At 36.9% G+C, this 23,450-nt stretch overlaps 2 protein-coding genes across 3 annotated transcripts in view; both read right to left on the bottom strand.

The window, feature by feature from the left end:
* The window catches only part of foxp1a (forkhead box P1a), a 52,087-nt gene extending 47,005 nt beyond the window's left edge, over positions 1-5,082 (bottom strand). Inside the window, exon 1 of the mRNA XM_067372042.1 lies at positions 4,925-5,082. The gene's annotated coding sequence lies outside the window, so the exon portion shown is untranslated. The remainder of the gene's footprint in view (positions 1-4,924) is intronic.
* Positions 5,083-5,997: 915 nt separating this feature from the next.
* On the bottom strand, positions 5,998-23,437 carry eif4e3 (eukaryotic translation initiation factor 4E family member 3). Of its 2 annotated transcripts, none has more exons than XM_067370454.1 (7): positions 23,299-23,437; positions 16,103-16,175; positions 11,236-11,330; positions 10,811-10,871; positions 10,585-10,651; positions 7,901-8,056; positions 5,998-7,727 (listed from the first exon to the last, which is right to left on the bottom strand). In XM_067370454.1, the coding sequence occupies exons 1-7, from the start codon at positions 23,304-23,306 to the stop codon at positions 7,681-7,683; spliced, it is 507 nt and encodes a 168-aa protein (XP_067226555.1). In that variant the 5' UTR covers positions 23,307-23,437; the 3' UTR covers positions 5,998-7,680. The 2 variants fall into 2 exon arrangements, with proteins under 2 accessions (XP_067226555.1, XP_067226554.1); XM_067370453.1 differs by lacking the exon at positions 23,299-23,437 and adding an exon at positions 17,332-17,514.
* Positions 23,438-23,450: the final 13 nt, after the last annotated feature.

The raw sequence follows: 23,450 nt of genomic DNA, 5'->3' as shown, positions 1-23,450 counted from the left end.
AGATTACATAATCAGAGAATATTTAAAGTAGACATTTCAAGCTTTCCATATTTCTCATGTTTGAGAGGCAAGTATACGCCGAGTTAATTTTTGTGGCACACTCAAGTTCACTTGAGACCGAGACGGCAGAAAGCGCATCTTGTTCGTTTTTATTATTTTTACAAAAGCACAAAGTTTTGTTGTTATTGTGAGTGTACAGAAATAAAAGCAAACCATTTACAGTTTTGAATGTTGGATTACTCTTATCTGTACAACCAAAACTGACAAAGTTAAATGCAAGTGATCGCACCGGCGCCTCCATGTCATGCAGTAAGAGCACTCTTCACACAAACACATGAATATGCGCCAAATAATAGTGCACATTTACCTAGGTTAAGAGCGTGCAGACTTGTAAAGTTGCTACTACTTACATGTTTCAAGTGATAAGTCATATTTGAGGTTGATGAATGATAGGGGAATGTTTGGAATTCCTGCGCTTAACGATCTGTCCGTCACAGACTGCGTGAGTTTGCCACTTTCTGTGGAGGGTTTCTTTTTTTCCTGTGACTAAAAGACTTAGACCAATTTTGGTTGACTAAGCCTCTTCTCGTCAACTAACACTTAGTCGACTATTAGGGGGCAGCCCAACTACATTCACACTTTCAGTTTTTGGGATTGAAAACTGTGTTTATTTACAGGTATGAGTCTCGAAATGTCCCATTCACACATTCCTGTCCTTGATGCCGATTGGTCAAAAGCTGTGTTTTATTCAAGATAAAACACGGTCGCTTCACCCAACAATTCTGTGTATCACTACACAACACCCTTAGCAACCACTCTTAGCAACATAAACTTTGTTCTCAATTGATATTGTTCATTGAAGCTTGCTGTATTATGAAGAAGAGTATTGTGAGATGGATTGAACGAGTTTATTACCTGCATTCAGATTTAGCATTTTCCTTCAGGTCAGTCCTATGTTCATAATAAAACATCTGTTGCAATGTATTATCTTGTCCTTTTAACAGTTAAGGTGACTGACAGCGCTAGTCAAAGCATTTCTCAGTTCCGTGTTCACCACAATTCAGTCTTTTCAATGTAAAAGTCTTCACTACTGACTGACACACTCATAAAGACAGTCTTTGCTGCCATCTAATGGTGTAATAATGTAACTTCTGTTGCTGTTCAGGGTCAGGGACTATTTTTTCTGGTGGAAGTAAGGCTTTTAGTGAAACTTTACTTCATGAAAGTTGCATTGATACATATTTTTGGCTTTAATATTTGTATTGTGTGGTAACCGGTTTATAAAAGCAATAAGGTACTCGAGGCTAGTGCTGTATTGTGAATAAGTCACGGCTGAAGGGTTACTCTGCTTCACACAGCCTCTTGTACCTTATCGCTTACTTGGTTTTAGTTAGTTATTTCATGCTATAAAAATGGGGGTGAGACAGTGATTGACAGCTTCTCTGAGTAAAGTAGTCACTAAAGCACCGACTGACTTTTTTCTGGAACTTCGCAAGGAGATTGGAGCTTTAACTTTAATTTCTACATTTCATAACCGTTTATTTCACACCAACATAATCAGTGTGGGCGGGACTTTGATATCACGGCACCACTTCAAGCTCACTACTGCGCAGACTCGGGCTCCAAGTTCGCTATGGGCAGACTCGGGACTCAAGATGTCAGTGCCATATTGGCACACTGGCGGCTTCAGTTACTACAGTCGAAGAGAGTGAAAGTGCGTCGTCCATCGTTATTTTACAGTCTATGGTATGAAGGTGCAACGGGAGTCAAGCCTGTATTCTCTCACCAACATCCATAGTGACAGTGACCAAAATGACAAAGATGGCGATGTCCATAAAACTGAAAGGTCTTAGCACTTTTAACACAGGTCAAGCAGCGAGTTCATCCATCAAATCTGTTCATTAACTGACAGCAGCTTTTATATCTGAGAGGAGAGCGGAGGATTTAAGCACGTCGAACACAAAACTGTTGGGAGCCCCTCCCACTGTTGGAGAACAGTGACGATCTAAAACCCTCATATCTCCATCGGTGTTAGTTATCGAAAGCACACATGAAAACCCACAACACACAGCAGATACACGTTTGTGCAGAGCAGAGTGGCTCTCTCGGGTTTGAATGTTTTACAAATATTTGTATTAGGGCTGGGTGATATATCGCATGCAATTGTCACACGCATTTCGTCAGTAAAGCCGGTTCCCTGATTGCCGCTAAATCACCATCACCTGCTTTCAAATGGAGCGGCATTTAATAGACAGAGCCGTAGTTCTCTGACAAGCTATGCAATATCGCGTTCATATCGCAGATGAATCGCCTTCGATAATGAGCACGATATTGTGTAGATTGTAAGTGATCTACGGTTCTGTGTATTAAATGCCGCTCCATTTGAAAGCAGGTGATGGCGATTTAGCGGTAATCAGGAACCGGCTTTACAGATAAAATGCGCGTGACAATCGCATGCGATATATCGCCCAGCCCTAATTTGTATTGTAACTTGTAGAGTTAGTTGGTTCCTGTAAGGAGTGAATATGAGGCATTTTCATAAGAAATGAAAAAAGTCATATTGCTGTTCAAAATCACAATATATGACAAAACATTCATAGTATCACTTTTGGCCAATAATAAAAAGGAAAGTTACTAAAAACAGATTAAAGGTGCACTATGTAATATTTTCTGTCCGCTAGAGGTCGCTAGAGGCCTATTCAAAACAAAAGCGTAGCTTGATGATGCCAAGTTTGAACACGGAATCTTGGGACATGTGGTCTTCATCTCAATGGCCAGTGGAAAATAATCAGGATAGGACTCGGGAAGAAATCATGTTCATGGATGTGATTATTAACGTTACTGTAGTGTGAAGCAGAGCAGGAGCGAGTGTTGTGGAGCTGAACGAGGAGCTGGAGCGATTGATCAACACACGCCTCACGAGCAGCGGGACTTTTATTATGACACAGTCACCGGCGCCGTTTCCGCTTTTCCGGTCATGAGTATGAGGAAACGCAGCTCTGTTTATCATATTAGATACATTTGAGTGTGTTGAAAATGATGTTATAACGTTACTCTGTGCGTTCACTCGGCGGCTGCTGTGAGACACTGTTACACACTGCTAGATCGATTTTACAATATCATATTAAATGCTGGATGATTGTGTTGATAAATGACATGCAATTAATTTTAAAACGTATTGTATGATGGAGAAAATGCTGTATTACTGTTACTAAAAATAAAGCTGCATCTGATTATGCTATGTTAGCTACTTCACAAAATAGTGTTTTTCTCTGAGGCATGGTAAAGCATGGTACTCGCAAAACATCTAGAAAATGATATTTAAACAATGAGACTAAATGTGTTGAACTATATAACAATAATTAGTTTTTGGTGTTTCCATGGTTTCTACAAAATAAAACCGGAAATCGAGAGTAACGCGGGTATGACGCATTAGACAGGCGACTCCTCACACGTCCCGGAGCCTTGGTTAAAATTGCAATTGTTCTCACGATTTACAAGTAGTTGGAAACCTGTTATAAGTACTCAAGTGAACTGCAAGTTACTGCAAAATTCTTACATATTGCACCTTTAGATCTTGTTTACCTGCATGCCATTTGACCAATAACTGAAATCAGAGAACTGTGAACATGTGTCATTAAATTGTTTAAATATTAACTTAAAATCTCAGGGTGTACTTCAAGTTAATATTTTATGCTGATTGGTTTGGCTGGCCAAAAAAAAAAAAAGTTTGGAAACCCCTGCACTACCAAATGAAATCCTTTTGAATGCTCTACTGAAAGTGTTCTGCAGTTGTGCTGAATGGACAGATCTTCACAATGGAGCGTAAAGTGAGGGAACCTGATCCTAAGGGCAGGTAACACCTGGTTTAAGAACAGACAACTCAAGCAAAGAGACAGAATGGGATGCCTGTATAAGTGCTCCAACAAATGATTAACTGAATTGTAAATGCTTAGAGGCAAAAGGAGAAATGAAACCCGTCAAGGGGCGTTGCTTTTTTTTTTTTTTTTTTTCTTTTTTTTTTTGAATCTGAAGTTGTTGAAACTACAACAAACAAACAATGAAACTGAAGGAGAAATTTTTAACTCAGTAGTACACTCAGGAAGAATAACGAAACTGGGCACACGAAGCAAACAAAAGCAGCTCTGGCTGTTTAAACATAGGCAGCACTTTTGGGCATTATAGGTGCCTAAAAATACTGTCTAAGTAGGTGCTTCACTAGGATGTGAGACACAACCACACGCCTCCATGAGAGGATGCATGTGAGTCCCTGTTTAAACCTGCTGACCAAAATCAAACCACCCAGTTAGGGTTAACACTCAGCTGAATGAGGTTTGACTGACAAACGTTGTAATATATTCTGTATAATAATAGTGTGGAGAAAAAAAAAAAAAAAAATCAAGAGTCTGAATGGTGGATTCTTTTCTTTCGCTTTATTTATTCTAAATGTATTTATTTGATTCACTTTGTAAGAAAAATATGTATGTGTACGTATATTTGGTATAGATAAGACTGTATATGTACAGTACAAAAACATTTTATACAAGCTGTGTTGATGTTTGTCGTTATGTTGAGTTAGATTGACGACAAAGACAGTCTTGAACTGAAGTTACTAAGGCTGTTTTTGTTCTGAACCAAAGGCACATGTTAGCCAGCTAACACTCCAATGAGGGCTTTAAATAGTGTCCTACGGCAATTACTGCGTGTTATGCAAGCCACCGACTCTGTTCAAGGCAAATTGCCTGTTATAAAATACTAAATAAATGACGATAAAAGTGTGGAGAGCTGTGAATTAGCTGCTGCTCCTGTCTGCTCTCCAGCGCTGCCGTTAGTTGCGATAAGGCTAATAACTAGCAAATCAACCTCGCATGTAAATTAAGAATAAACACAGAGAAAGAAACTTGATAAAAAAGAATAAACTCACCGGGGATGAAATGGTTTCTCAACGGGCAGAAATGAAAACTTTAGCGGTGACCGCGGAGCGAACTTTCGCGAGCTGTGAAGCGCAGTGCGACGGTCTCCCATGAAGCTCGCGCAGCAGCGCGCTGGCCGACTCACCGCCGCGTGCAGCACAATGTAAACAAGCGTATTCATCCGCAGTGCGCGTCCCTGGGACTACTTCACGAACCACGCGACCAGCTTTTGCGCGTTTACGTGACCGTTTACAGCGAGGGTTGAATTATAAACGTTGAACAAGATTAATTGGATAAAGTTAGTGCTTGAATCGTAATTTTTGTCGTACGTTTGAGAGTAGCGTAGAGGCGTGACGTCACGTCCACCTGCTGAGGGCTGGAGTGATTCGGCGCTCAAGGAGCGAGGAGCAAATACTGGATCCTTCTGTGATGCATCACTCAATAACGTGATAAAAGCTTCCACAAATCTATTGAAATGTGAATTAACTGTATGTATTGTGGATGCGAACGAGTGAAGCTGTGAAAATGCGTTTAAAGGGTGTGCAGCGCCACCTTGTGGTGAACAGATGTGTGCACAAATACAGGATACTTGTGCCTTGCTATAATGCTTTATTTTCGTGCACTAATTTTATACTTGAATAATATACTAAAAATTCTTTAGTACTATTTAAGATCATCTTAAGAACATATAAGTGAACTCAACTGTGCTATTTTGAGACAGCATGAAATATGCACTAAAATGTGCATTTAATATACTATCTCCGTATTTAAAAAAATGTATTTAGATACCACTTGTAGTACACTATGGGTTCAAATGCACTATAAGTGGTAACTAAATATATTTTTTAAATACAGAGATAGTATATTAAATGCACATTTTATTTCACATTTCATGGTGTCTCAAAATAGCACAGTTGAGTACACTTATATGTTCTTAAGATGATCTTAAGAAGTACTAAAGAAGAATTTTTAGCATATTAAGTACAAAATTAGTGCATTATAGAAGTGTACTTTTTGCAGACTACAGTACTTCATAACATGCAGTTGAAATAAATAATGGCAATACTCTTACTTCGAATTCTGCTTCGTATTTATTCAATATTTCAAAACCTATAAGCAAAAGAAAAGAAAGAAAAAACTAATAATATAACTGATTAAATACAGAGATAAACAAAACATTCTATGGGTGAAACCCTGGGAGAACACAAGGCACCATTCCATAAGATTGACAATCAGTTTGAGGTTTCATATCCTGATTGGGAGCCTGGAAAACTGACACAAATGCTCCAAAAAAAGAAAAAAATCCACCTCAGTACTCGCATATCTCATTTAGAGATCAGTGGTAGGAAAAGGCTGAAAGGTCAGCTGCATGTACAGGTTATTTTGCACATCCCTGTCCATATGAAGGACAAACTCATAATTGTGCTTTTTAGTGCATTAAGAGACCTGGTTCATGATGCAGGTCTTTTTGGGCATTCGACTTGACAAACCTAAATAAAATCGGCACACAGCATCATGACAAACACTGGTAAAGACAAACACAAGGTTGTAACTCCCTCTATGCGAGTGCAGAAGGATGCAGGACGTGATAAATTATAACACAGGAGAACAGAAAGGAAATATCTTTGGTACTGAAAAACTAAAAAATATATGCTCTGATGATTACACAGGTCAGTTACATCATTTGACAGTATCTACACTAGCCCCGCTCGACGCGATCCATCCATCCATCCAAACACAAGAAAACAAACTACAATAATAAGCACTCTGAAACAAGACACAGTGTGGTTATACTGAACAAAAAGGCAGTTAGGAGCAAATGCATAAGTAAAAAAAAAAACTTATATTAAGCATTTGGACTATTCTGACGAAGACAAGACACTTATGGGATAAAGGGCTAAAGTTATTAACATATCAACCACAACGCAGTAAACCAAAAAAAAAAAAAAGAGAGAAGTTCAACAGTGCTCTGACGCATTTCTAAAACAGTTTTCATATACATAAAATACTACAAGAGGAGGTCAGTTTTCTAAATCATAAAAGCAAAGCCGTTTGCAAGATGCAAGATTTTACCCTCATGTGATTAATTCAGGATTATTTAAATGTACTTAACTATTCAGTTTAGGGTGAATACGAGGAATTGCATATGCATTTTGCTGTATATCCAAGATTGTGTTACACCCACTTACATTTGCTCTGAATTCATTAACCTCCAAGCCAGAAGAGAAATGTGCAATACTTTTGCATAAAAGATAGTTTCCCAGAAACACATTAAGCTTAGCCTTGGACTTTTCTAAGTTTAAGGTTCCGCCTAATGTGCGTCTAAGAAAAACAGCCCTAAGAGTTTGATCCTAATGGATGCTCTAACTCTGCAAATAAAACGTCTAACACATCGAGTATATATTCTGACGAGCAGTAACTGTCACTGGACTGACATTTGATCAGTAAACCTAGAAATAGTGGGGAAACGATAACGATTGGACACACTGCTCCGTTGTGATGATTTATATTACATACGCTACTGCTATGTGATCTTAATTGATATCGCCTAAATATCTGGTGTGAGAAAACTCCTCACGAAAAGCATGGAGGGATCATCTGCAACGCTTACAACTTAAAAACAGGGCTGTAACATTCCCTATGATATGAAAGAACTGCAAAAACCAAGAGTTCTGTTCGCCCAGGAGGGATTCTGTTTTCCGTTTTCAGTCCATTCTCTAGGATCAGTCCAAAAAGAGGGAAAAACGTGATGAATGTGCAAAGCTCGCTAATGTCTTGAGCGCCCACCTTCGAATGCATGGTGCTCCTCGTGTGCTGAAAAGAAAAAGATTTAAATGTGTTAACCGACAATACAATCTGAATGAAAAACGTATAACATTGTATCAAACTTGAATGAACGGTTTTAGGGTTTTATAGGAACTAATCTAATGCAATAAGAATAAACTGTGAGCGCAGCAGTGAGAAGAATGTAAACCACTGACACTTACGTTTATAAAATACTGCTTTAAAAGATATCTGTGGAAGAAGTTCGTAGATTCTTCCTAAAACGTTTGCCTCGTTGGCAAAAGAGGCGTTTCCATTCCAGACCTGAACCACATCTTCTCGTTCTCTCACACTGACGCTTACTCCTACAACTTCATCCTCTAAAAGACATACAAATGTTATTTTTCTTTAATAATTCTTATTCGTTTTAATTTAACCCTCTGGTGCTCTTCAGTCACTTTTGATTAAAAAAAATAAAATAAAATAAAATAAAATTATGATATATATAGATATATATATTTACACACACACCAGTCAAAAGTTTGGAAACATCACCATGTTTTTGAACAAAGTCATTAAGACTGCATTTATTTCATAATAAATACAGAAAAAAACTGTAATATTGTGAAATATTATTTCAATTCAAAATTATGGTTTTTCATTTTAATATACTTTAAAATATAATTTATTCCTGTGATCAAAGCTGAATTTTCAGCATCATTTCTCCAGTCTTCAGTGTCACATGATCCTTCAGAAATCATTCTAATATGAGGATTTATTATCAATGTTGGAAACAGTTGTGCTGCTTAATATTATTTTATAACCTGTGATACTTTTTTTCAGGATTCATTGATGAATAAAAGGTTCAAAAGAACAGCATTTCTTCAAAATATAAATCTTTTCTAACGATATAAATCTTTACTATCACTTTTTATCAATTTAACACATCCGTGCTGAATAAAAGTAATAATTTCTTTCAAAAAAAAGAAAGAAAAAAAATTACTGACTCCAAACTTTTGAACGGTAGTGTATATTGTTACAAAAGATTTCTATTTTAAATTAAGGCTGATATTTTTTAACTTTTTATTCATCAGAGAATCCTGAAAAAGTATCACAGGTTATAAAATAATATTAAGCAGCACAACTGTTTCCAACATTGATAATAAATCCTCATATTAGAATGATTTCTGAAGGATCATGTGACACTGAAGACTGGAGTAACGATGCTGAAAATTCAGCTTTGATCACAGGAATAAATTATATTTTAAAATATATTAAAATAGAAAACCATCATTTTAAATTGTAATAATATTTCACAATATTGTTATTTTTTCTGTATTTATGAAATAAATGCAGCCTTAATGGGCCTAAGAGACTTTAAAAATATTAAAAATAGTAATGTTTCCAAACTTTTGACTGGTAGTGTATATGTTTTGATTTTTTTGTACTTCATCGGAAGTCCCTTTAAAGCCGGGTGCACACTGAGCGATTTATAATAATCCTTTACAATTGTTGCTTGTCAGACTGTATGAACATGATCCTCAGGTCACACTGTGGGATCTCGGCCGTCCTATATGCCAGACTGTATGACAATCAAGACTCGTTTAAACGCGCGCGCTTGAAAACTTGCGGGAATTACATGCGGGACTGAAATGGTGGCTAACAAAGAAATCTCTAGTGTTAATTTTGATCATGGCTTGTCTTGATCAAACGAGGACAATTTGACAGTCGTCGTAGGAGAAGTCACACTGCAGGACTGTGCACCAAATCTTCTGACACTGCCAGAAATTCATCTGAGGTAAAATCTGATCGCAACTGTCAGCTGTCGGTGAACATGTCAAACTAGCAATCAAAGACCACAGATTTTTGCCTAGGTTTATATGAATCTTTTAGGATTCTCAAAATTTGTCTCAGACGACCAAACCATGGCCAAAATCACAATGTGCACCTGCCTTAAGACAAGACATTTAACTGCAATCTTTGAAACATCTCTCGGGCATGCAAGTGCAGCTCCTATCTCTCTGAATGGAGAAACATCAAATTCTCTGAAGCTGTTCGCTAAGCTTTCAATTAAATTTCATATTTGAAATCACCAATGAAATCTGACAACAACTGTCTCATAAATTGTTTCTAAACACTCAAATCATAACAAAAAACTGTATTTTTCAGACTGGATCAAGTGGATGCGCAGTCCTAAGTGCAAGTCTCTATAGGAAGCACGCGTCTGACTGTTTCTATAGGAACCGGAGCTTCTAACGGCCGCTGAAGTGACGCGATGACTTTGCCAATCGCGATTGGCTCTTATTTAGAAGGGGGGACTTATTCCACCATATTGCGCGTTGCACTTTCTCCCATTCAAAACAATACGAGTGACGCGTCTCGTGTTATTCTATAGTCTTTGAAGACTGACTTTTGTGGCAAAAAAAAAAAATGTGGACATTTCAAAAAGGTTAAATAGTCCTAAAAAAATAGACACACTTATACTCAACGCAGTCAAAAATGACTACCATAGAAATTAATGGAAAATTTAAAAAAAATAATAATAATAAAAAAACAGATTTGTACAATCTACAAATCAGCCAAGATGCAGAACAACAACAAAAACAACAAAAATCACTAAGCAATGAAGGGGTTGATTAAAAAAATAATATTAAAAAAAAAAATAATAATTGTATTGTAAAAATTGTGGAAAACAAATGAATCATAATTATTGCATAAACATTATTTAGTACCATAAAATTCCCTCAGAATACAAATTAAATAAAAAATATTATTGAACAAAACAGAAATTTGAGGTTTTCGGCTACTAATGAGGAGCACCAGAGGGTTAAATGTTATCAATAAAATAAGTAATATAAAGTAAAATAAGTAATATAAATAACTGAATAAAACTTCTTTCTACACTCACCTGATGCACAATAATCAGTGAATTGTTCACCAATAGTAGCCAACAGCAGCTCTTTCCACACAGCTGTCTGTGAGAAAAACGGATACGGGCAAAAATTACAATCTGGCAGCAATAAAACACACTAGAAAGTATAGGAAAATGCTGAATTTGTGTAGTATGAATTTTATGCATTTACATTATGCAGTCTAACAGTCAAAGTGCTTTAGGTCTGAAGTGACAGACTTACTGTGCTCTCCTTTGGCACTTTCATTTTCCATACACCTCCCTTTGCATTGCTTTCCTCTTCCCTGTTTTGATATAGAAACAATATATTTAACAATATGGTTTATGAGAAGCACTTCAAAGACATTTCCAAAACTAAGGACAAATATATTGATAAAATATACACTATTGGTAAAAAGTTTGGTGTTAGTAAAAATGTTATTCTAATATGATGCTCAAGAAACATTTCTTATTATCAATGTTGAAAACAGTTGTGCTGCTTAATATGTTTGTGGAAACATTTGGTTTAGGATCATTTGATAAATAGAAAAAACAAAATCTTTTGACATTATAAATGTATTTTACGGACACTTTTGATCAATTTAATGCATCCTTGCTGAATAAAAGTAATTAATTGGCTAAATTTTCTTACATAAAAATCAAACTCACCATAGTGGTCTTCTTTCTCCTCGCATTAAGTGATAGCTACACCTCAGAGGAAGGGAGGACACAGAAGGGATGTTGTTGTACACACTCCAGAAACTCTGTATGCAATGACAAAGAGGTGATGCACAATGTATGAGTTTATATTATATATATTTATTATATAGCAATATATTTATTATCAGTACAAACATTAAGAAACATCAGTAATTTATGAAAGCTTGTTTCCACCACTAAATAAAAAATAAAAAAGGTAATTGCGACTTTTTAACTCACAATTGACTTTCTCAGAACTGTGAGACTTAAACTTGCAATTGTGAGTTATAGTCAGAATTGTGAGATATAAAGTCAGAATTGCGTGATATAAAGTCAGAATTGCGTGATATAAAGTCAGAATTGCCTGATATAAAGTCAGAATTGTGTGATTTAGAGTCAGAATTGCCTGATTTAAAGTCAGAATTGCCTGATTTAAAGTCAGAATTGCCTGATTTAAAGTCAGAATTGCCTGATTTAGAGTCAGAATTGCGTGATTTAGAGTCAGAATTGCCTGATTTAGAGTCAGAATTGCCTGATTTAAAGTCATAATTGCCTGATATAAAGTCATAATTGCCTGATTTGAAGTCAGAATTGCCTGATATAAAGTCAGAATTGCCTGATATAAAGTCAGAATTGCCTGATATAAAGTCAGAATTGCCTGATATAAAGTCAGAATTGCGTGATATAAAGTCAGAATTGCCTGATATAAAGTCAGAATTGTGTGATTTAGAGTCAGAATTGCCTGATTTAAAGTCAGAATTGCCTGATTTAAAGTCAGAATTGCCTGATTTAGAGTCAGAATTGCGTGATTTAGAGTCAGAATTGCCTGATTTAGAGTCAGAATTGCCTGATTTAAAGTCATAATTGCCTGATATAAAGTCATAATTGCCTGATATAAAGTCATAATTGCCTGATTTAAAGTCAGAATTGCCTGATATAAAGTCAGAATTGCCTGATATAAAGTCAGAATTGCGTGATATAAAGTCAGAATTGCCTGATATAAAGTCAGAATTGCGTGATATAAAGTCAGAATTGCCTGATATAAAGTCAGAATTGCCTGATTTAAAGTCAGAATTGTGTGATATAAGTCATAGTCACAAATAAGATATGCTCAATATTTATTTATTTCCAGAGGCACACAGCAAGGTTGTCCCCTTAGCCTTTTACTATTTATTTTGGCTTTAGAGACACTATCTTCAGTACTCAGATCGTCACAGTCTATTAGTGGTATTAACAGAATGGGTGTTGAGTATAAAGTTTCTTTATATGCCGATGATCTATTATTATATATAAACTAACCCACAGTCTTGTATTCTCTGAGACTGTGAAAATATTTAAGACTACGGGTCTTTTCAGGTTATAAACTAAACTTTTCCAAAAGTATATGCTTCCCTATAAACCATATGGCAGATCAGATTGTGGATACAGACTTGCTCTTTTGCATATCAAAAACAGGATTTAAATATTTAGGAATCAATACTACTTTAAAACAAATTACAGTCCCATACTTAAAAAACTTGAATCTGACTTCCGACGGTGGAGTGTTATATACTTGTCTTTAGCTGGAAAAAATCAATTGTGTTAAAATTAATGTGCTACCCAGATTATTGTATTTGTTTCAGAGTCTTCCGATTTTCTTGCCAAAGTCCTTTTTTCAGTCAACTAATAGGTTGCTGTCTTCCTTTATATGGGGGGCAAAAAAACAAGAATATGTATAGAGATTCTTGAGAGATCAAAAAAGGATGGATGATTGGCTCTCCCAAATTTGTTAAATTATTATTGGGCAGCAAATTTACAAAAGGTTGTTTATTAGTTTCATTCTCCACATACAGATTGGTGTGCAGCGGAGGCTAAATCGTGCAAGTCAACATCACTCGCTTTGCTGATCACAATGAAGTCACCATTGCAATTCTCCTCAAGCCCAGTAGTAATTTCGAATTCACTTCTGAGGGTCCCGCCATACCTTAAGGGATTCATTTAAAAAATACACAACCTGATCATGTCGTTCCAAAGTATATTAATAGAAAAGTTCAAAGCTGAATGGATAGAAGTGTTGGGAATTGACATATCCGAAAATACCTGGGATAAAGCTGTGGACCAAGTAAATGGGACTTCATCTTGTGTAAGATTCAATCTGATTCAGATGAAAGTTCTCTACCGTATTCAATATAGTAAAACCAAATTGGCTAAAATGTACCCAAATATAGATGAAACATGTTGTGACCATTGCAATGCATCAAAGGCAGATCTAACCCATATGTTTTGGTCATGCTCTAAACTGAGACAATTTTGGTTTTCAGTTTGAGGTCTTAAACTCAGCTTTTAAATTAAGAATTCACCCTAACCCAATAATGGCTCTGTTTGGTGTCACAGGAGACGATGTTCTAATAACTAAAGATAAAGAGAATGCCTTGGCTTTTCAACATTAATAGCTAGAAGGAGAATTCTCTAAGAGTGAAAATCACCCAATCCACCCAAATTGTCATTATGGCTTAGTGATCTAATGATGTTTCTAAAAACTGAAAAAATTAAATAATTTCTTAGGGGATCAACCAACACATTTTTCAAAACATGGGACCCTTTAATAAACTATTTTAATATTTTAATAAAATATTTTTATTTGTTTTCCTTTTGTGTGTGTGTGTGTGTGTGTGTGTGTGTGTGTGTGTGTGTGTGTGTGTGTGTGTGTGTGTGTGTGTGTGTGTGTGTGTGTGTGTGTGTGTGTGTGTGTGTGTATTATGTTATTTATTATTTATTTTTCCTAGCATTTGAGTTTGTTGTGTTGGGATGGGAATTTGTGGGTTGAAAATGTATAAAAAGCAATGTCTTTAGAAGTTATTTTTTTCACTGAACACTTTCTATGTACCTTGTTCTGATAAAAAAAAAAAAAAAAAAGAAGTGTGATATAAAGTCAGAAATGTGATATAAAGTCAGAATTGTGAGATAAAGTCAGAATTGTGAGATAAAGTCAGAATTGCATGATTTAAAGTCAGAATTGTGATATAAAGTCAGAATTGCCTGATTTAAAGTCAAAATTGCCTGATATAAAGACAGAATTTCCTGATTTAAAGTCAAAATTGTCTGATTTAAAGTCAGAATTGTGTGATATAAAGTCAGAATTGTGTGATATAAAGTCAGAATTGTGAGATATAAAGTCAGAATTGTGACAAAGTCAGAATTGCAAGATTTAAAGACAGGATTGTATGATTTAAAGTCAGAATTGCAAGATATAAAGTCAGAATTGTGATATAAAGTCAGAATTGCAAGATATAAAGTCAGAATTGTGATATAAAGTCAGAATTGCAAGATTTAAAGTCAGAATTGTGATATAAAGTCAGAATTGCAAGATTTAAAGACAGGATTGTATGATTTAAAGTCAGAATTGCAAGATATAAAGTCAGAATTGTGATATAAAGTCAGAATTGCAAGATTTAAAGTCAGAATTGTGATATAAAGTCAGAATTGCAAGATATAAAGTCAGAATTGTCTGATTTAAAGTCAGAATTGTGATATAAAGTCAGAATTGTCTAATTTAAAGTCAGAATTGTGATATAAAGTCAGAATTGTGATATAAAGTCAGAATTGTGATATAAAGTCAGAATTGCCTGATTTAAAGTCAAAATTGCGTAATATTAATTTAGAATTGTCTGATTTAGTCAGAATTGTGATATAAAGTCAGAATTGTGTGATAAAAAGTCAGAATTGCGTGATATAAAGTCAGAATTGCGTGATATAAAGTCAGAATTGCGTGATATAAAGTCAGAATTGCGTGATATAAAGTCAGAATTGTCTGATTTAAAGTCAGAATTGTGATATATAAAGTCAGAATTGTCTGATTTAAAGTCAGAATTGTGTGATATAAAGTCAGAATTGTGTGATATAAAGTCAGAATTGTGAGATATAAAGTCAGAATTGTGACAAAGTCAGAATTGCAAGATTTAAAGACAGGATTGTATGATTTAAAGTCAGAATTGCAAGATATAAAGTCAGAATTGTGATATAAAGTCAGAATTGCAAGATATAAAGTCAGAATTGTGATATAAAGTCAGAATTGCAAGATTTAAAGTCAGAATTGTGATATAAAGTCAGAATTGCAAGATTTAAAGACAGGATTGTATGATTTAAAGTCAGAATTGCAAGATATAAAGTCAGAATTGTGATATAAAGTCAGAATTGCAAGATTTAAAGTCAGAATTGTGATATAAAGTCAGAATTGCAAGATATAAAGTCAGAATTGTGATATAAAGTCAGAATTGCAAGATTTAAAGTCAGAATTGTCTGATTTAAAGTCAGAATTGTGATATAAAGTCAGAATTGTCTAATTTAAAGTCAGAATTGTGATATAAAGTCAGAATTGTGATATAAAGTCAGAATTGTGATATAAAGTCAGAATTGCCTGATTTAAAGTCAAAATTGCGTAATATTAATTTAGAATTGTCTGATTTAGTCAGAATTGTGATATAAAGTCAGAATTGTGTGATAAAAAGTCAGAATTGCGAGTTATAAAGTCAGAATTGCGTGATATAAAGTCAGAATTGCGTGATATAAAGTCAGAATTGTCTGATTTAAAGTCAGAATTGTGATATATAAAGTCAGAATTGTGATATAAAGTCAGAATTGCATAATATAAATTCAGAATTGTGCAATATAAAGTCACTGAAATGTTAGCCTCCAAATCGGCATATTTCACAATGAAAACTCCATACAAACAGAAATAAAACTACTCCTTCATATGTTAAAACAACTTTTCTAGGCTGATCCGGCAAAACATACATTTTGTGCTCACAAAGCAACTGTAAATGGCAATTAAAAAATACTTATAGTATTATAGCAGTACCTGTACAGTGTGGACGGTATATATCTTTTTCAAATTTGATTCACACTCTGCTGCCGTTGTACCTGGTAATGACCTGGAAGATAAATGAAGTACAATTACAAGATGTATGCTGATAAATAGATTTAAAAGAATAAAAATGAAAATTGGATCATCATTTTCTCACCCTCATGTCATTCCAAACATGTATGACTTTCTGTCTTCTGTGGAACAAAGGTGAATTTCTGAGTAATATTATCAAAAGAGTGGCCAGGATAATGAAAGTGATGCTGTCAAGCTTCAAAAATGACAGCTGGCTGCTGTGAAGAGCGGTGCTATTTGTCATTTTGGAGCTTGACAGCCTCATAATATGTGATAAAGAGCGGTTCAGTCAGGTCAGGACATCCTTCAGAAATTCACCTTTTGTGATCCACGGACAAAAGAACATCATACAATTTTGCAATGACATGAGGGAGAGCAAATAATAACAGAATTTTAACTTTTAGGTGAACTATCCCATTTGTGCAACACTAAGCTACACACATCTGTGTCATAAATCAGATTCATAGAGGTGTTATCTTCCGTCTTATGTCAAGTGCAGTGCTTGCGATCATGTAATGCGAGAACTCAAGCATTTCACAATCGTTATGGCAACCAAATGTCAGTCAGACAGTAAACAGGACTTCAACCCTTTGAAAATCATTACCGAGAGACAATTTTACAGAAGATAAGCTTAAGAAAAAATAAACTACATTATCAAAAGTTTACAGTGATATATCAGTGAAAATGAAATTTTATGCAAATTAACAATCAACTTAGATTTGGCCATTTCACAATCTCAAGTTATTTAGCATTGACAGTGTCCTACATTTTAAAAATCTCAAAAACAAAAGTTAACTGGGCTCATGACAGAGCCTTGAGGTGCACCCTTACCATATTACACAGTTATATGGTTCAGAGAGCTTCAGAAAGGACATGAGATCTGATATTAAATAACAACCATGACCTACAGGTGACTCGACCTACTTTACCAAGTTGTAATATCAGCTCTGCGATATGGAAAACACAAAGCTTGCATCCACTAAATGCACGTGAACCATGTAATAGTGTTAGATGCGCTCGTTTAGACCCTGAAAAGAGTCAGGTTAACTATAGAAGAAAAAAAGAGAAATATAAATCTCGGGCCTTTCTTGACAGGCTTGTGAATGTAGAGTCTAATCCATTATAGCAGTAATACGGCAACATCATCGTACCGATCCAGCCAGAAGGTCCAGGGCGAGTGGAGAGGCAGAGAGGTGCCGTCCTCGACGCTGTTTGTGATGTTTTCCAGCTCTCGCTCGTCGATGTGGATGTTGTTTTCTGTGGAGTTCACTGGGCTGCTTTGTCTCGCCGTGTTCAGCTGCAGGTTTGGGGCTGCAGGAACCGCCATTTTTCGCTTTATTATCTCTAATCGATGTGTGAGTGTTTTGCTGAGAGTTCTATATTAACCTCCACATCCAAAGATAGGCAGGTTATTGATGCTGACTCATTTGCCGTTTGGCCGGCTGGACTTGCCGCGTCACCGACACAACAACAACAGAGTCGGACTGGAGAGTGAAGTCAGGCACAGCGCCCTCTGTCTCAGTTACACTTCAAAATAAAAGCATACAGACATATTTTAATAGAATTGGTCTAATTTGTAAAACCAATTCATTTCAATTCAGCTTATTCATTTGCTGGTGCTAGCTGGTTGAGCATCTTGGACCAGAAAAAAAAGTGTTTAACTAAAAACTCTTGAAATAAAGCCAAAATAAAATATACATTAAATATTATTTGAAAAACTTAAAAAGACTTTAGTGAAAATGAGTTAAGGGTTAGTTCACCCAAAAATGAAAATACTGTCATTAATTACTCTCCCTCATGTCGTTCCACACCCATATGACATTCGTTTATCTTCAGAACACAAATTTAGATATTTTTGAAGAAATCCAAAACACTGCTTCAGGAAGCATCGGAGCGTTATGAATCTTTTGTGTCGAATAAGCGGTTCGGAGCGCCAAAGTCACGTGATTTCAGCAGTTTGGCGGTTTGACACGAGATCCGAATCATGATTCGACACACTGATTCATTATGCTCCGAAGCTTCCAGAAGCAGTGTTTTGAAATCGGCCGTCACTATATAAGTCGTTATTTAGTATTTTTTGGCGCACCAAAAATATTCTCGTCACTTTATAATATTAATATTGAACCACTGCACTCACATGACCTGATTTAAATATGTTTTTAGTACCTTTATGGATCTTGAGAGAGGAAATGTCATTGCTGGCTATGCAGGCCTCATGGAGCCATCGGATTCCAACTAAAATATCTTAATTTGTGTTCTGAAGATGAACGAAGGTCTTACGGGTTTGAAACGGCATGAGGGTGAGTAATAAATGACAGAATTTTCATTTTTGGGTGAACTAACCTTCTAAGATAATGTCATTTTGGCACCTAAATTAAATAAAATAATTAAATTAAACCAAATAAATAAAAAATTGTAAAAAATGACAAATTTAAATAAATAAAATTTAAATGAAAACTGAAAAAAAAAAAAATCTAAATATTAAGTTTATAAATAATACTAAAATAACACTGTCAAGCTAGTTTGCTGCTTTGACCAGATTAAAGTCACCATGAAATCAATTTGGACAATTCTTGTTTTTTTATGGAATATTGCAGTATTTATTATAAATGATATATTCGTGCACATTTAAAAAAAAAAAAAAATCATGTACCCTCATAATCTTTAGTCAAAAAATTAGTTCCCCTCCATCTTTCAGCGACATCTCTTCTCTGATGACATTTACTGCTGCGAGGGTGGGACAACCTGTCACTCACATGAGATCGACCAATAGTAAAGCACAACCATCCAATCAATTTCTGACAGACGAAATCAAGTCTCGCCTTACATTTTTTGCATGTTCAAGAAGCCGTTTCACTCTGACATACACTATATTGCTGAAAGTATTGGGATGCCCCTCCAAATCATTGAATTCAGGTGTTCCAATCACTTCCATGGCCACAGGTGTATAAAATCAAACACTAGGCATGCAGACTGCTTCTACAAACATTTGTGAAAGAATGGGTCGCTCTCAGGAGCTCAGTGAATTCAAGAGTGGACCTGTGATAGGTTTCCACCAGTGCAATAAGTCCATTTGTGAAATTTCCTCACTACTAAATATTCCACGGTCAACAGTGGTATCATAACAAAGAGGAAGCAATTGGGAACAACAGCAACTCAGCCATGAAGTGGTAGGCCACGTAAAATCACAGAGTCAGTGCATGCACAGTGCATGCTGTGCGCAGAAGTCGCAAACTCAATAGCTACAGACCTCCAGACTTCATGTGGCCTTCAGATTAGCTCAAGAACAGTGTGTAGAGAGCTTCATGGAATGGGTTTCCATGGCCGAGCAGATGCATCCAAGCCTTACATCACCGAGTGCAATGCAAAGCGTCGGATGCAGTGGTGTAAAGCACACCACCATTGGACTCTAGAGCAGTGGAGACGTGTTCTCTGGAGTGACCAATCACGCTTCTCTGTCTGCCGATCCGATCGACGAGTCTGGGTTTGGCGGTTGCAAGGAGAACGGTACTTGCCTGACTGCACTGTGCCAAGTGTAAAGTTTGGTGGAGGGGGATTATGGTGTGGGGTTGTTTTTCAGGGGTTGGGCTTGAACCCTTAGTTCCAGTGAAAGGAACTCTTAATGCTTTAGCGTACCAGGACAGTTTGGACAATTTCATGCTCCCAACTTTGTGGGAATAGTTTGGGGATTTCCCCTTCCTGTTCCAACATGATTGTGCACCAGTGCACAAAGCAAGGTCCATAAAGACGTGGATGAGTGAGTTTGGTGTGGAGGAACTTGAACTTGAGTCCTGACTTCAACCCGACAGAACACCTTTGGGATGAATTAGAGCGGAGACTGTGAGCCAGGCTTTCTTGTCCAAAATTACTGCCTGACCTCACAAATGTGCTTCTAGAAGAATGGTCAAAAAATTCCCATAAACACACTCCTAAACCTTGTGGAAAGCCTTTCCAGAAGAGTTGAAGCTGTTATAGCTGCAAAGGGTGGGCCAACTCCATATTAAACCCTACGGATTAAGATTGGGATGTCATTAAAGTTCATGTGCATGTAAAAGTAGATGTCCCAAAACTTTTGGCAATATAGTGTGTCACAATAGGGAAGAAAAGACTATAACAACTTACATTTCATGTTGTTTTAAGGTGGTATAGGTAGTTTTTTTGGAGCATGGTAGCTGCTAATGACCAGTTCAAACCAGCTAGAAACTAGCTATTATGTTCCAAACACTGCTAACACCAGAGGGTGGATAAGACATGTTACTATATCAACATCCTTTGTTTGCCCTCCAATTTAAAGGTTGTTCTTCCAGTAATTAAAAGGAACAACAAGTGAGGAATAGGTCTTTTCTAAATCAAGCTGTGCAGGTTTGCTAAAGATGGAGATAGATTCAATGGATGTCTTGCTTCAGGCAGTGAGGTCATGTACAGATGCCTAAACAACATCATTAAGTGTATTTCAGTTGGGGGAATGAAGTCGATTTATCCTAAATAAAGACTAGATGAATATGAGATGCTATAAATTTTAGTATGCATCAGATGCAAGCAACATTGGATGAGTATAGAGCTCTATAACATCAAAATTTCAAATTAACAATTAATCAAATTTGTGAAAGGGCTTGTGTGATTATGTGCACCCATCTTAAAGTTGCAATGAAACGGAAGAGAGACAGAGACCGATCTGAGTGTAATGGATTATAAGGGGAAAAAGTAGAGTGGGGACTTGGTTCTGTGCATCAGTTGTTGATTGGATGTTGAGATGTGGAGTCAAAGAGTGGAGGCAGATGAATGTGAGCTTGCAGGGGCGGGGTTTACGTGGACTAAATGATTAGGGAAATTCTGCGTACATCACTAGAGAGAAGTCTGTTTTTTCACCAGAAGGTACAGTTTTGACATTTGATTAAAAATTAAGGTAAAAAAATAAAATATAATAAATCGCAGATCAGGCATAACATTATGAGCACCTTCCTAACATTGTGTTGGTCACCCTTTTGCTGCCAAAACAGCCCTGACCCGTCGAGGCATGGACTCCTCTAGACCCCTGAAGGTGTGCTGTGGTATCTGACACAAGATGTTAGCAGCAGATCCTTTAAGTCCTGTAAGTTGTGAGGTGGATCCTCCATGGATCGGACTTGTTTGTTCAGCACATCCCACAGATGCTCGACTGGATTTAGATTGTTGTTGTTGTGCTCCTCAATCCATTCCTGAACCATTTCTGCTTTGTGGCAGGAGCATTATCCTGCTGAAAGAGGCCACAGCCACCAGGGAATACTGTTTCCATGAAAGAGTGTACATGGTCTCAACAATGCTTAGGTAGGTGGTACGTGTCAAAGTAACATCCACATGGATGGCAGGACCCAAGGTTTCCCAGCAGAACATTGCCCAAAGCATCACACTGCCTCTGCCGGCTTGCCTTCTTCCCATAGTGCATCCTGGTGCCATGTGTTCCCCAGGTAAGAGACGCACACACACCCGGCCATCCACGTGATGTAAAAGAAAGCGTGATTCATCAGACCAGGCCACCTTCTTCCATTGCTCCGTGGTCCAGTTCTGATGCTCACGTGTCACTGTTGGCTCTTTCGGTGGACAGGGGTCAGCATGGGCACCCTGACTGGTCTGCAGCTCCATACGCAACAAACTGATGCACTGTGTATTCTGACACCTTTCTATCAGAACCAGCATTAACTTCTGGAGCAGTTTGAGCTACAGGAGCTCGTCTGTTGGATCGGACGACACGGGCCAGCCTTCGCTCCCCACGTGCATCAATGAGCCTTGGCCACCCATGAACCTGTCGCCGGTTCACCACTGTTCCTTCCTTGGAGCACTTTTGATAGATACTGACCACTGCAGACCGGGAACACCCACAAGAGCTGCAGTTTTGGAGATGCTCTGACCCAGTCGTCTAGCCATCACAATTTGGTCCTTGTCAAACTCTCTCAAATCCTTACGCTTGCCCAGTTTTCCTGCTTCTAACATCAACTTTGAGGACAAAATGTTCTAATATATCTCACCCACTAACAGGTGCCGTGATGAAGAGATAATCAGTGTTATTCACTTCACCTGTCAGAGCTCATAATGTTATGCTGGATCGGTGTGTATAAATGAAACATATGCACAGATAAATCATTCACAACAAGATCAATAATAAGCACATAGAAAATAGAGTACATTTCCATTTCATGCTGACTTTAGCACCGTAAACATTGGTTACAATACAAGAATATGGAAAATGCAAATGATCACCTCAAAATGCCCAAAATGTTTGGAGACCTTAATGAGTTTAAGAAGGTTTTTATTTGCTTCATAAGCTTCTAGATTTTTAACAAAGGTCAGAATGAGTGTGTAAACCTGTGCAAAACGTCCGTATGGGCGAGAAGAAGCCGATTTTTACAACACAATGCTATATTGGGAGTATTAATCAGTGATCAATTTTCAGTAGCGATCTTGGTAAACTGTAAATATACTGTATGAAATCTCACAAATAGATAAGCTGCTTCATATTCCAACAACCGCCAGTTTCTCTTTCTGAGTTTCCTTGCCATGAAGTTGAATAATAGACAGTCCTGTGAATCTCGATATAATTTTACAAGAAATATGCAAAGGTTTAAAGTCTAAAAACAGAGAAAGATAAAGAACAATATTCTAAATACTCTCTTATCATCTTGTGAACCACAAAACATGTCTACATGGTACACCGTATGGATTTCAAAGTTGGCCTTGCATTTATAATACTGTAAACTCACATAATCACAGTTTGTGTTTCCACCATGTAAACACACAAGAGTTTGTCATATGAAATAATAGGGGAACAAATCTCCCTGTACACGGTGGTCTAGCGTGATCTTATTGTCGTGAACTCATGTTCTACAAACAGCTGCAGCAACAGATCGTTGACTCGGAGCTGTCTGAAAGATGGAGAAATGAGCTCAGATACTGTACATTTAGCATAAACGATTCTACGTTCTAAACACAAAGTCAAAACAGCCGTCTGCACGATTTAATGACAATGAACAATAATAATGCAAACTTGGGAGCGCTGATTTCCATGGTGCACAAACATGGATTATATCTGGTAGGAGGAGGGCACAGAATATACAGTGGGTCTCGGCGTGACAGTGACTCACGTGAACATCAACACATCAATCTACAGGGTGCTCCACGAGGGTTTTCGACAGGTACGTTTCTGCCGGTTTGTCAAGATGGACATTGTCTGAATGGGTTGGAAAGATCCGTCTTCCATGTACAGTTACGAGTGTAGGAGCTCCAGGCCTCGTCC

Source organism: Chanodichthys erythropterus, chromosome 20 (genome assembly GCF_024489055.1).
Source record: "Chanodichthys erythropterus isolate Z2021 chromosome 20, ASM2448905v1, whole genome shotgun sequence".
In the NCBI taxonomy this organism is placed as follows: domain Eukaryota; kingdom Metazoa; phylum Chordata; class Actinopteri; order Cypriniformes; family Xenocyprididae; genus Chanodichthys; species Chanodichthys erythropterus.
The sequence above is the reverse complement of the archived record's forward strand: the minus strand, read 5'-3'. Positions and strand labels throughout refer to the sequence as shown.

What these genes read in the sequence shown, in the direction of transcription:
- eif4e3 (XM_067370453.1), bottom strand. Translation starts at nt 17,507, where the DNA reads ATGGCGGTTCCTGCAGCCCCAAACCTGCAGCTGAACACGGCGAGACAA. An exon ending in CACTGATTATTGTGCATCAG is followed by an intron (nt 8,057 to 10,584) that starts GTGAGTGTAGAA and finishes TATGTCTTTTAG; the next exon opens with AGGATGAAGTTGTAGGAGTA. An exon ending in TAAAGCAGTATTTTATAAAC is followed by an intron (nt 7,728 to 7,900) that starts GTAAGTGTCAGT and finishes TTTTCTTTTCAG; the next exon opens with CACACGAGGAGCACCATGCA.